This window comes from Syngnathus leptorhynchus, chromosome 11 (assembly GCF_054491065.1).
Source record: "Syngnathus leptorhynchus isolate UIUO chromosome 11, UIUO_Slep, whole genome shotgun sequence".
NCBI lineage: Eukaryota > Metazoa > Chordata > Actinopteri > Syngnathiformes > Syngnathidae > Syngnathus > Syngnathus leptorhynchus.
This window is the reverse complement of record NC_141205.1, coordinates 2,428,305-2,440,965: the sequence shown is the minus strand read 5'-3', so window position 1 is coordinate 2,440,965 and position 12,661 is coordinate 2,428,305. Positions and strand designations below refer to the sequence as shown.

The following is a 12,661-nucleotide window of genomic DNA, read 5'->3' as shown; positions in this document are numbered from 1 at the left end:
CACACATTGTGGCATTTTTGCCGTGGAGTCAGAAAATAACATGAAAATGCCGTTGAAAACTAGCAGAAGTAAGGCGTGCCAAACAAGTGGCAACGCAAGATGGCCGCTGGTGACTTCAATTCTGACTGGGCTGTTGCATCATGGTTTGCTGTTCCTATTGGCCACCATAGTAATACGTCAGCAGTGTCGCAAAACAACGCCCACATGATTGACAATTTTTGGGAGGCGGAAATCATGAAACGAAAACGTTTGGACGTCATAGCGTGAAATCCAATCACAGGCGCGGTTCTTGGGACAGACTGGTTTGTTGACAGGAGTCGTGTCATTCGATGCAAGGCACTTCCAGCTAGCAGATGTATTTCAGATAAACCCCAAGACATCAGATTAGTTTCCTTCGTGTAGGCGTACACACCCAAAGTATGCGTTTTAACAGCGAGCTAGAGCAAAGATGCAATGGCGGTCGTTGGTAGTCGGTGTGGTCGTCGTGAGACTGTCTGTCAGCTTGTGGCTCGCCTTTGGACTTGGAGCGTACGTTAGCTTGGGCACCAGCCATTCCGGCGAAGCCGGCACGGAGGAGCCCTCGACCGGGGAGAAGAAATGCGGCGACTCGTGGTCCAAGCAGATAAGCGGTAACAAACATGAGGAGACCACCGGGACTTGCGCCAAGGTGGCGGAGGAGTCTCCGAAGAGGTCCTACCTGAGCTTCTTCGACGGCAATAAGGACGATTACGTCCGCAGATACAGCTCCTTCCCGGGGACGCTGAGAGCCACCATGAAGGAGAAGGCCAGAGAAATGTTCTACTTTGGTTATGACAACTACATGAAGTATGCGTTCCCAAAAGACGAGCTCAACCCAATTGACTGTGAGGGCAGGGGTCCTGACGTACACAACCCGTGAGTTGTCATGATGTCCACTGGTCATTTTGGGGTGGCACGCTTAGTATTAGGGAATAATAAAGGCTCCCACACATTATGACTTGACATTCTTCAGAATTAAGGCAACAATGCAATTACCATGCATTACATATTTACTGCAATAAATACAAGCTTATTAAGTACAGGATTCCAAAGTTTTTCTAAATTCATTCTTATTTTGACCATGTAAAGTAGTGTCATTATAAAAACAATTGTGAGGGGAATAAGATCAAACTCAGCTCAACAAGAAATACAAAGTGAAAAAAGCAAAAGTCAAAGAAAACCAAAAGTAAAAAAGTGGTCAACTCTGTATGACTCATTGTCACGCACTTGTTCGAAGAGTAGGCTGAAGTATTTCCTGATCATTTGTCATGATATGATGTTCAATATTCATGTTCCGTATGTTACATACAATGTACTATCTAAGCATATTTCATAAATATGTAGTCAGTGGTGGACTTAGCTAAACAAACAAGAACACAGAAAGTAAACATATTTAGAAGCAAAACGACATACTATATATTGTGCCTTTATTGTGCTTGGTAGTTAAGACAATTTTGCCTTGAATTACAGTTCCAACATCAACATCAATGACGTTCTGGGAAACTACTCGCTAACACTTATCGACACCTTAGACACCCTACTGGTAAGTCATTCAAGTGTTCACTCAGAACACAGAAGTGTCCGAAGTGTTTTGTTTGGAATAGGATCGATGTCGTTCAGCCAAAGATCTCATTGGGAGTTTCTCCCTCAGGTGCTCGGAAATGTCACGGAGTTCCGGCGGGCCGTCGAGCTGGTTATCGACACTGTGTCGTTTGACAAGGATTCAACGGTGCAAGTTTTTGAGGCCAACATCAGGATATTAGGCAGCCTCATCTCAGCTCACATTCTGCTCACGGACTCCAAGCATCCGTTCGGAAGGGTGAGCTTCGAGGGCTACGACAACCAGCTGCTGCATTTGGCGCACGACCTGGCCGTGCGCTTGCTGCCTGCCTTTGAGAACACCAGCACAGGCATCCCGCACCCCAGGGTGAGTTCCACGCCCCTCGGGCACTCACGTTCAATCTTCCTTACTTCGGATTCCTTTTTGTTTTTGCAGGTGAATCTGAAAAGCGGAGTCCCGTACGGCAGTATTAACGAGACGTGTACCGCAGGAGCTGGATCTCTGCTGGTGGAGTTTGGAATCCTGAGCCGCTTGACCGGAGATTCCACGTTTGAGTCTGTGGCTCGACGAGCGGTCAGAGCCCTCTGGAAGCTGAGGAACAGTGAAACTGGTCTTCTAGGTACACTAGAGCATTCGTCACATTTATTTTAAGGCATTTCACCTCTCCCAACTGGTTTCCAAGCTGTTCGGAATACAATGCAGGTTTATAAGTTTATGTTCATGGATCAAAATGGTATTTTTGACAAGGTATGCAGAAAATATTTGACATCTAATATTTTTTATGTAATATATTTAATATTTTTCAATCTTCTGACCAGGCAATATCGTCAACATCCAAACAGGCCATTGGGTGGGCAAACAGAGCGGTCTGGGCGCCGGCATGGACTCCTTCTACGAGTATCTGCTCAAGTCATACATCTTGTTTGGCGAGAAGGAGGACTATGCCATGTTCCAATCCGCTTACGCTAGCATCCAGAACCACTTGAGGCGAGGGTGAGGGCTCCCCCGTTTACAACACTTGAAATTCTTCGCTGTCCTACAAGCCCATTCTTTCCTTTCCCATAGGCGAGAATCGTGCAACGAAGGAGAAGGCGACCCTCCAATCTATGTCAATGTGAACATGATGAGCGGCGAGATCATGAACACGTGGATAGATTCCCTGCAGGCCTTTTTCCCCGGACTGCAGGTCACATTAAAGCGCTGTGAAATTTGTGATACTAGTCTGATGAAAACAACTGTTTTGTTTTTTTTTTCGTTTTTTTGTTTAGGTGCTAAATGGTGATGTAGAAAACGCCATTTGCCTCCACGCCTTCTACTATGCCATCTGGAAACGCTTTGGGGCGTTACCAGAGAGGTACAACTGGCAGCGGCAGGCTCCCGATGTTCTCTTTTACCCGCTCAGACCTGAGTTGGTGGAGTCCACCTATCTGCTCTACCAGGTGACTTGTCAACTTATCCTATATAATTTTAGTGTGATACGTTACATTTTATTTACTACCATCATCAACTTTCTCAGTCTCTTTCAAATTTCAGCTTTGTGCTTGTGTTTATTGTCTTGATCACTTCTACAGGCGACCAAAAATCCTTTTTACTTGCATGTTGGAATGGACATTCTCCAGAGCCTTGAAACAAATACCAAAGTCAGGTGTGTGCATTTTAGTTCTTCCCCACTCCTTTATTGTCTGTGTATTGATGTGCTGTGTGTGATTTGCAGATGCGGCTATGCCACCCTCCATCACGTTGTACACAAATCCAAAGAAGATCGCATGGAGAGTTTCTTCCTCAGCGAGACCTGCAAATACCTTTATCTGGTACCCGCTGTCGCTGACAATTCCATTATTCAAAACCCTCTTTAATGTTACGTCCTATTGTTGAACCACAGCTATTTGACGAGGACAACCCACTTCACAAATCGGGCAATAAGTACATCTTCACCACCGAGGGTCACGTGATGCCCGTCGACAAGCGCTTCCGGGAGAAAAGGTGGAACGGCAAGTGTGCGCGTGAAGACGACGCGGCGTTGCAGACGACGATAACTGAGCAGCCCTCCCGGAACAGCAGCAATGTAAGAATCACCATCTTAGTTTTTTTTTTTTTTTTTTTAAACAATTTGGATTCAAACCTTTATCATGTCTTGGTCTTCCTCTCGCTCAGTGCATCCGGATCCCCGAGGCACGTCGATACACGCTTCCTCTGAAAAGCGTCTACATGAGGCAGATTGATCAAATGGTAGGGCTGCTCTGAGTCCTGTTAGCTTGGAGGCACTTTGACTACCATGTGAACAGAGAGGTTTCCGCTGGACCGTGACTTCGATTTTTTTCCGTAGGTGAGGAGAACTGTCAGCCAATTTGGAGTGGTTGCGTTTATTGGGATATTAAAAAAAAAAAAAAACACCTCTTCTAACACATTGAAGCGTTCATTGACTTTTGGTACGTTACTACAAGGGCTTTACCCCGCCTTCTTAAATAGTGCCTGCTTATTTTGTCGATGATTGCTTTTTCATGACTCTGGTGTGATAATGCATAAATATCTATATTTTGACCATATTTTAAGTGCCTTCAGTCATTTTTGTGTTATTCTGTACATGGACCCTTGCAATGTGCAGATGTTTACAACTACTAATTCAAGTCATAGGTTTTTATGTGAACATTTTCTTGCTTTTTTTTCCTAATTTATCAGGAGTATTGTAATTGTTTCATACCTGCTACAATTGTCTCAGGGTAAGTAAAAACAAAAATGAACAATCTCATCAAATAATGTCTTAGTTATTGCTTCTAAGGCCATAAGGTATTCTTTTTTTTTTTTTTAAGTGGCACATTTTCGTGTCCATTTGCTGATTAAACTTGGTGCACAGTTGAGTGTGTTATTTTGGTTTCAAATGCTAATTTGTCACTCTAACCTAGACTTGAAACCCCAATTTGAAACTCCAATATTAAATCATTACCTTAATTTGAAAGCCTTCAAATGGCAACTTGAAACCCTAACCCAGGCTCAAAAATCGTATCTGAAACCTAAAACCTTTAATTGTGGTAATAATAATTGTGGGAAAAAAATGGTTTTGTAAATAATTTTTAACACTTTATTTAAGTGTATTTTCTACTGTGGTAAATAGAGCTGATAAGCCACACATTCTTAATTGTATGCTGATTTTTGCTTGGTGGTCTATTTTTTAAATACTTCATTGTCCTCCAACTGCAGATGAGATCTGCATTTGTTTTAATCATACAGTAATAATAAAATGCATTTCAATGATTATGAAGAAATTAAAAACATGAAAAGTAATATTTGACTGCACACGTGTTGTTACTTTAACGTCTTCACAGTTTAAGTCATGTATTTTTAATATTTTTCTTTTATTACATAATACAAAATGTCATAGGAAGCGGTGTAGATTGGAAATGAGTTTTTACGACTCCAATCTCCGTTAACGACATGTCGTAAAAAGCAACTAGGCGAGGTACGGCATCGCAGGGAGAATACTAGATTTATTGATGTCGGGAGTTTTTTTGAATGATTTTCTGTCACATCGTACGCATACTAGTAAGTTCACAACACTCACTATCATCAGCTAAGCTCCACGTATTCGTGGCGTGAAATACGACTAAATAGTGTCGCAAATCCAGCATGAGCATGAGGCGTTTTCCTGTGTGAATAAAGCAAATGTAGTGAGTGCTTATCTGTTGCAGCGGTTTGCCAACTGATTCTGCTTCCAAAATTAAGCGATGCTGGTCACCGTTTTCTGCGCGCCGAGAGATCGCCCAGAAAGCACATTCGCCCTCGATGTGTCCCCAGAGCTGGAGCTGAGAGACTTTGTGGCACTTTGTGAACTGGAATCGGGAATCCCGGCGGGGGAAATTCAGGTACGGACACCCGCGGCGGTGGGCTGTTGAGCTCCAGACGCCGAGCTAACCTAGCTCGTGGCTAGTTAGCCCAGTCGTCTTTGCTAGCATGAATCATACTTTTGCTTGCGTTTTAGGACACAAGCGCCGGGCAAATTCGCCAAACGCTGGCCGTTCGTCATATAGCGTCAGTGAGAACACGTAGTCAGTTGATGTCATTCGCATATGTATAAAAACTTCGTTTCAATGAATTTTCATGGGATACATGTCAGACTAGCGACTAGGTCTGTTTGCGAAGGCTAACGGCTAAACAAATAACACAAACATGTCACGGTGTAATAAGCAGTGATGGGCCACCCGATGTTAGTCAAGTTACATTTAACAGGTAGTCCATATAATTATTTGAGTAAATATATGAGTGGGGGAAAATGCCCTACTCAAATGGTTTGTAACCTCTGATATAAATATTGTATTTAGAACAAAGCATCATCGTCAAATATACAAAACTGTTAATCAGATATTGCTCAACAATGTCTTCATGTCACTCTTAATTGATCAATGGACAACTACCTGATTTGCAATTTAATTCACAACTATATTGGTTAAAACAAAATAATAATTATAATAATATTTACCCCTATTAACTGCATGACCAAGTCGTCTGTCTGTGTATGGTGTGGTGCAGTTCCACACAGTGAAGAACTGCACAGCCACAATGATAAATGATTTCCATGCAGCTTATTTGACACTACCATCGGTTGTGCTGTTGTGACAGGATGTGTTTTTACATTTTGTTTTTAAGATCTCCTATGTAGAGCAGCCCCTAAAAGACCCCACTCGTGCCTTGGGGACCTACGGGGTGAAGGATGGAGACGTGGTGGTCCTCAGGCAAGCCGACAGAAGGCCGCCACCCACTCAGCCAGCCTTCCCAGGTGAGAATGTCATGGAATTCCTGACTAAAAAGGTGGAGACCACAAAAGAAAATCAACGCAAAAATGAATGGGGCCCATCATAAAACTGGAGACAGACCCCTCTTTTATTTGTGTAATATTTTTGGTAATTCAGCCTTCATTGTTGTCATATCTCGCTAACCTCCCCTTCCTCCTGTAGGTCTGCCCCATATCGACTTTCGCTCCATCACAGTCCCAGGCGCCTCGACTTCAACGGCTCCCCGTAGTACCGTTAGGACGCCGCAACAACAGGCCGCACCACCGGCGCTGCAGCAACAGCAGCAGCAACAGCAGCAGCAGCAGCAGCAGCAGCAGCAGCAGCAGCAGTTGCCCCCTCAGCAACAACCACAGCTCAGCGCGCAGCCCTCCACCATCAACCCACCGGCCGTTCGCGGCTCCTCTTCTCAGGGGCTTGATGACCCCGCCTTACTCCAGCAGATGCTCCTGTCCAATCCGCACGAACTGTCTCTCCTAAAAGAGCGAAACCCACCGCTCGCCGAGGCCTTGCTGAGCGGAGATCTAGGTAAACCAAAGAGCTATGCTGACGTACTGAGCTGTGACTTACTAAGAAGAAAAGAAACAGAATTACTCGTGTTTAACTATTTTTTTAAATTCTGTCTTAACATGGTTAATTTTCTCTTACCGTGCCAAATATTATATCATTTGTGTTCTACTGTGTATGACATCAGCCGATGTAGATTGTAAACGTCTCGTTCTGGTTTCAGAGCGCTTTACCAAAGTTCTGCTGGAGCAACAGCAGGATCGAGCCAAGCGCGAGCAAGAGCGAATCCGACTGCTGACTGCGGATCCTTTTGATTTAGAAGCGCAGGCAAAGATCGAGGAAGATATCAGGTTTTGCTTGAGTCTTTTTCTACGCATTGTTAATTTTGAGAATACGAGCCAGCGTCGGCGACATGCGAGATGTTTTTATTCTTGCTTAACGCTTAAATCTGCACACGTTCCAGGCAGCACAACGTAGAAGAAAATATGACAATTGCAATGGAGGAGGCCCCAGAAAGCTTCGGGCAGGTTGTTATGCTCTACATTAATTGCAAAGTCAACGGGCACCCTGTCAAAGCTTTTGTCGACTCAGGTAATTGTTGGAGACATATTATGCTTCCCCCCCAATTTAAAAACACTTCCCAGGTGTCTGAACAACATGTCTGTGAAAATGTAAAGTGTACTCTCCAAACACACGGTTGTAAGGCTAACAAGTTCTCATTTTCTGATTGAAATTGTGATCTTTGGCTGCTTGTAAACGCTAAGCTAACTTGCTCTGCACAATGTCTATGACAACAATTTCACATTTAAATAACACATTTGGAAATTAGTTTTTACATTTACTGTTATACATAATTGCATATTTATACAAGATGTATGAGGTTTGTTCTTATTTTGCTCTCAGGCGCTCAAATGACCATCATGAGCCAAGCCTGTGCAGACCGCTGCAACATCATGCGATTAGTAGATCGCCGCTGGGCGGGCATCGCCAAGGGTGTGGGCACGCAGAAGATCATTGGCAGGGTTCATTTGGGTAGGTGCTTTCCTGTGGAGTTCACCATTGGGAAAAACAAAAAACAAAAGGCGCAGTGCTGCATTGTCTCCTGACATGATCTTTCTCTTGTGTCCATGCAGCTCAGGTCCAGATCGAAGGGGACTTTCTTCCTTGCTCTTTCTCTATCTTGGAGGACCAGCCAATGGACATGCTGCTCGGTCTCGACATGCTTAAGAGACACCAGGTATGAAGTGCCTATCTTCCCCACTCTCAATTTTTAAGATGCAAAACAATCCACAAGCATAATCAATTTGACTTTTTTGACTTGTAGTGTTCGATCGATCTGAAGAAAAGCGTCCTTGTCATCGGCACAACGGGCACCGAGACTCGCTTCTTGTCCGAGGCCGAGCTGCCCGAATGCGCCCGGCTGGCCTACGGGCCTGAGGGACGCGAGGCAGCCCGCCCCGATGAGATGGCGGACAGGGAGCTTGCGGAGGCACTTCAGCGGTCCATACACGAAAGTGGTATGTATGTATGGTCTTTGCTATCATTGGCTTGTTTTTTTGTTTTCTTTTTAGCTTTCTTTCATCCTTTCTTTTAGAATGACAATTGCATGCGCCACGCACGTTTTATTCATGCTGTCACATAATCATGCCATACCTTCGCCTTGATAAAGGTGGCCTCGGTTTACAACAACAGATGTGGATCTGCTGAGCACCGGAGTTTGACGGCTCATTTTAGGATGTTTGCTATTTTAAAATATGGAGAATCATGTTTACACATTTTTTAACAAAGCATTTGTTTTCATTTACTGATATTAGCAGTAAATGTAAATGAGTGCCATACATTTCTTTACATTGCTTCCATTTACTTTCATTTACGTTATCTAGATGGGTAGATAGTTGTTGGGTTTAGGTAGGTGGACTTAAGTTGTTCATCTTCAGGAGAAATGAATTAGCGGAGTGCTAATTAGTCACGTGTGCATGTTGTGTACATGCGTAAACCAATGACTAAAATACCTGGAGTATACAGTATGTTCATTATTAACAGCGGTTTTGTCGGTAGTTTTACAGTATGTAGTAAGAGCGATGATGTATCCAAAAAGTTACACCCCAAAAAAGGTGTGATTTGGTTGCTGCATGTTTTGTGTGCCACTGCTAACTTTCTCCGTCCCTCTGCATGATGTGTGCGGTGTGCGCCTTAACCCATGAGCAGAACAGCACTGATGCAAATGGAGACAGCTGGAGAGGGGCCATACAATCAGGTACTGCAAAAAAAATCACAAGCCAATCATTGCCAGCGCTAAAGTCCATTGTTTTTTTATTTTATTTGACCACCTAGATTATGGTTTGTTTTTTGCCACAGGATCTGCTACTGTTTTTGTGGCCGTATTTTTGCATGTAGGTTGTCTTTGAGGATGGCGAAAGAGAAGCTTGAGAAAGAAAGAAATTCTCCACACAACACCCCATAAAGACAAACTGTTGTATTGCTCTCTTTTGCTCTCCAACACATATGTACATACAGTAAGTCCCCACAACTCATAGCAAGAGATTGTGTGCGAATAATTGTGTTTTAAAAAAAAAACAAAAAAACGTTTTTTGTGTTGAATTTATGGGGTGTTTTGTAGAGCATTTTGAAGGAAAAAGTGCTGTAAGATATAAATGTGGAATAAGTGAAGTGCTGTGACTTCACAGATTCCGATGAGACTTCATCTTCTCACGATATCCGATTGTGCTATCTGTTCCCTCTACCAAAAAGACACTGCAGACGGACAGACTAGCTCACCGCAGCCGCCGCCATTGTCACTACCCACAGCCGCAGACCAAATGTCCTCAAGCGCCCATCCCCACAAAGCTGACTCGGATTGCTCAGAGTCCACCCTGGAGCTGACCTCAGGATCGGACCAACTTGGCCTCCAGGAACCTCATCTGCCTATAGAGCAGGATCTGCTCCAGCCTCCCCCTCTGGAAGATTGTACTGTCTCGGTAGAAGAAGCTCCGGGAGCCTGTCAGTCAGCTGAAGCCCCCCAGTGTCCAGAAGGTGATGAGAATGGGACTACGGAAGCATCCCAAACAGAGAACAGCCCAGCCCTCCCCTATCCAGAACTAGCACCCAGTCAGCCCATGGAGCATGAGGCGGCCGAGTCTGGAACGACAGATCCTTGCCAGGCGGGCTCGGTCCAAATGGACTCCTCGTGCCGGGATCAGCCCGAGACCTCTGACAGCATCCCGTCCCTGGCCGCTGCTCTCTTGGAGCTCCATGAACTGCTGCTCTCCAACAACTGCAGTACTCCCCATCCCTCAACGCATCCCCAGGAGGAGGAGCCAACCCGAGTCAGAGCGGAACCAAGCGATGCCAAAGCCAAACCATCTACTGCTTGCGATGTGTCCTCTGAGAGTGCAGCGGCAGACTCTTCGGAAGGGCCTCTGGAGCCTCCATCTGAAGCCAGAGACCCCAACGTCTATCATCCCGAGTTAGTGGGTCCTCCACAACCCCCAACTGTAGCCAGAGACTCCAGCGTTTATCATCCCGAGTCAGCAAGTTCCCCCAATTGTGGCGGGGACTTCAGGGAACCCCTGGAGGGGCACCAGAGGAGCGGGGATGCACACGGACGAGTAAGCACGCCGGACAGTCTTGTCTCCGGCCCCACCTCCGCCCCACCTCCCATAACCTTTACAGAACAATATCCAGCCGAACACATCCAGAGAATCCAGGCTGCAGGTTTTTCTGCCCGCGATGCTGCAGAGGCTCTCGAGCAGGCGCACGGGGTCGTGGAGCTGGCTTTGCTGGCGCTCCTGGCCCGCAGCATCACCGTGCCCACCTAAGACTCCGAGCCCCCCCTCCCCCAAAGAACGTCTCATCTCCTTTTTATGCTTTTGAGTTTTGATCCAGATGTCTCGTGCCCCTCTTTGCAGGGAATGTGTCTTAACAGGGATATGCTGTCGCACAGTACTGATCATCCTTTTCTTGACATTAGCGGATATACGTGGTGCATATTTGCACGCCGACGTACATCCATCTGAATGATTTTAGGGTGTTTTCTAATATACATTGATTTTTTTTTCTTTGTGATCCCATATCGATACATGTCATTTATTGTTGAAGCAAAATACACATTTGATTTGACCTTTCTCTACGTAAGCGTAGTACACATCTAAATTATTCAAATTGTGAAAGACCAGATATGACGAGGAGAGGTTGACTAATATGTGATTGATTAGGCAGGGGAATCTTTTTGATAATCAGACTCTGGTGACAAGTATAGAAAATGCTCCAGTTTGACAGTTATCAGTTAGTCTTGAACCTTTTGGAGATGGGTGAGAAGTTATCAATCCACATCATCTTTCTGTGACAAATAATCAGCTTGATTTTGATTGGGAAAAAAAAAAAGTGCTCAAATTCAGCCAGTGTATTGACACTGCTTAATGCAATTTCTCTATATATTTTTTGTCAATAATGACATGCTGTATGTCATTTATTGTTCAACCATGGAATGTTTAACTTGCATCTTGCCATTTTCTGATGTTTGTGTAGCAAGAGTTACCCATGGAAAAGTAAATTCTCTCCACGATTCAGTATATTAAACACGTTTACAAATCTACCAAAAATAAGAGCGAGAAAATGTGTTAGACACAAAAATCCAATTTTTGCGCTTTTCTTGTTGTCGTTATTGTTCTATGGATGTTCATCATTTGTTTTCGTATGTCAAATCAAGACGGGTAGACGTACACGTTTTATGTTCATTTCATTCTTTTCTGTCTGAGAATATAGATTAAAATGTACCCGTCATCTTGTATCACATGGCTTTATCCAGTCATCTGCCATACAATGTTTTCTGATGATTTATTCACGTTTGTCTTGAATGAGATTGCAAAATAAAACGGGGATTAGAATTTGTATACAATGCGTGCGTTCGGGCATGCAATTGAAATCTTCATTTTTTTTAACAATGTTGAGGTTTTTTTTAAGTTTAAAAAGCACGAAACCAGAAAAATAACAAATGTACAGTGATCCCTCCTACTTCGCGGGGGTTACGTTCCAGACCCAACCGCGAAATGGGAATTTCCGCGAAATAGAAACTAGATTTTTTTGAGCTATTCTTGGAAGATATTCTATTTTTATCGCTGACATCAACCAGCTCGCTGCTAGGGGACTTTCATATCAATGGACTGTGCGCTCCGCATTCATGCCTTAGCGACGAGACTAACAGTGTATTGCTATGTCCAGATGAAGGCCACCGCCGGTGGAGAGTGTTATATCTTTACTATTTTCCAGGTTCTGATGTAGCAAGCATGGTTCGGACAACGACGTGATGGATACTGCTTTATTCCTTTCATCACAGTCAGTTCACTGGCCATACATCGCGACACTGAACGTCCCCGAAGCTCCCCCTCCCACATCCGGGGTTTTCCCACTACGGAACATGAGTTAGTCCAAAATATACAACAGCGAGAACGCCCTGAAGACACATGTGACGATAAAGTATACTGTACTGACTCTTTAATTTATTCATTTCAATTATTCATTCAATTTCATTTATTCATTTCTGCTTTATTCCTTTCATCACAGTCAGTTCACTGGCCGTACATCGCGACACTGAACGTCCCCGAAGCTCCCCCTCCCACATCCGGGGTTTTCCCACTACGGAACATGAGTTAGTCCAAAATATACAACAGCGAGAACGCCCTGAAGTCACATGTGACGATAAAGTATACTGTACTGACTCTTTAATTTATTCATTTCACTTTTAAACGTAAGCTATCATTATTAAAGGAAAATGAAGAAACTCAAGTGGCCG

The 12,661-nt window shown here is 44.2% G+C and overlaps 2 protein-coding genes across 3 annotated transcripts; both read left to right on the top strand.

The window, feature by feature from the left end:
- The first annotated feature begins 279 nt into the window (after positions 1-279).
- Positions 280-4,861, top strand: edem1 (ER degradation enhancer, mannosidase alpha-like 1). Of its 2 annotated transcripts, XM_085923600.1 has the most exons (12): positions 280-894; positions 1,489-1,561; positions 1,670-1,945; positions 2,015-2,198; positions 2,398-2,572; positions 2,645-2,765; positions 2,848-3,018; positions 3,151-3,224; positions 3,294-3,390; positions 3,462-3,644; positions 3,734-3,808; positions 3,906-4,861. In XM_085923600.1, exons 1-12 carry the CDS (start codon positions 449-451, stop codon positions 4,068-4,070), a joined length of 2,040 nt encoding a protein of 679 aa, XP_085779726.1. In that variant the 5' UTR covers positions 280-448; the 3' UTR covers positions 4,071-4,861. The 2 variants fall into 2 exon arrangements, with proteins under 2 accessions (XP_085779726.1, XP_085779727.1); XM_085923601.1 differs by having other exon boundaries at positions 281-894; positions 3,734-4,053.
- A 132-nt stretch (positions 4,862-4,993) lies between these two features.
- ddi2 (DNA-damage inducible protein 2) lies at positions 4,994-11,767 on the top strand. The gene is made up of 10 exons (XM_085923604.1): positions 4,994-5,119; positions 5,300-5,439; positions 6,221-6,350; positions 6,529-6,891; positions 7,094-7,220; positions 7,334-7,461; positions 7,774-7,902; positions 8,004-8,107; positions 8,195-8,387; positions 9,622-11,767. The coding sequence occupies exons 1-10, from the start codon at positions 5,071-5,073 to the stop codon at positions 10,686-10,688; spliced, it is 2,430 nt and encodes an 809-aa protein (XP_085779730.1). The 5' UTR covers positions 4,994-5,070; the 3' UTR covers positions 10,689-11,767.
- The last annotated feature ends 894 nt before the right edge of the window (positions 11,768-12,661 follow it).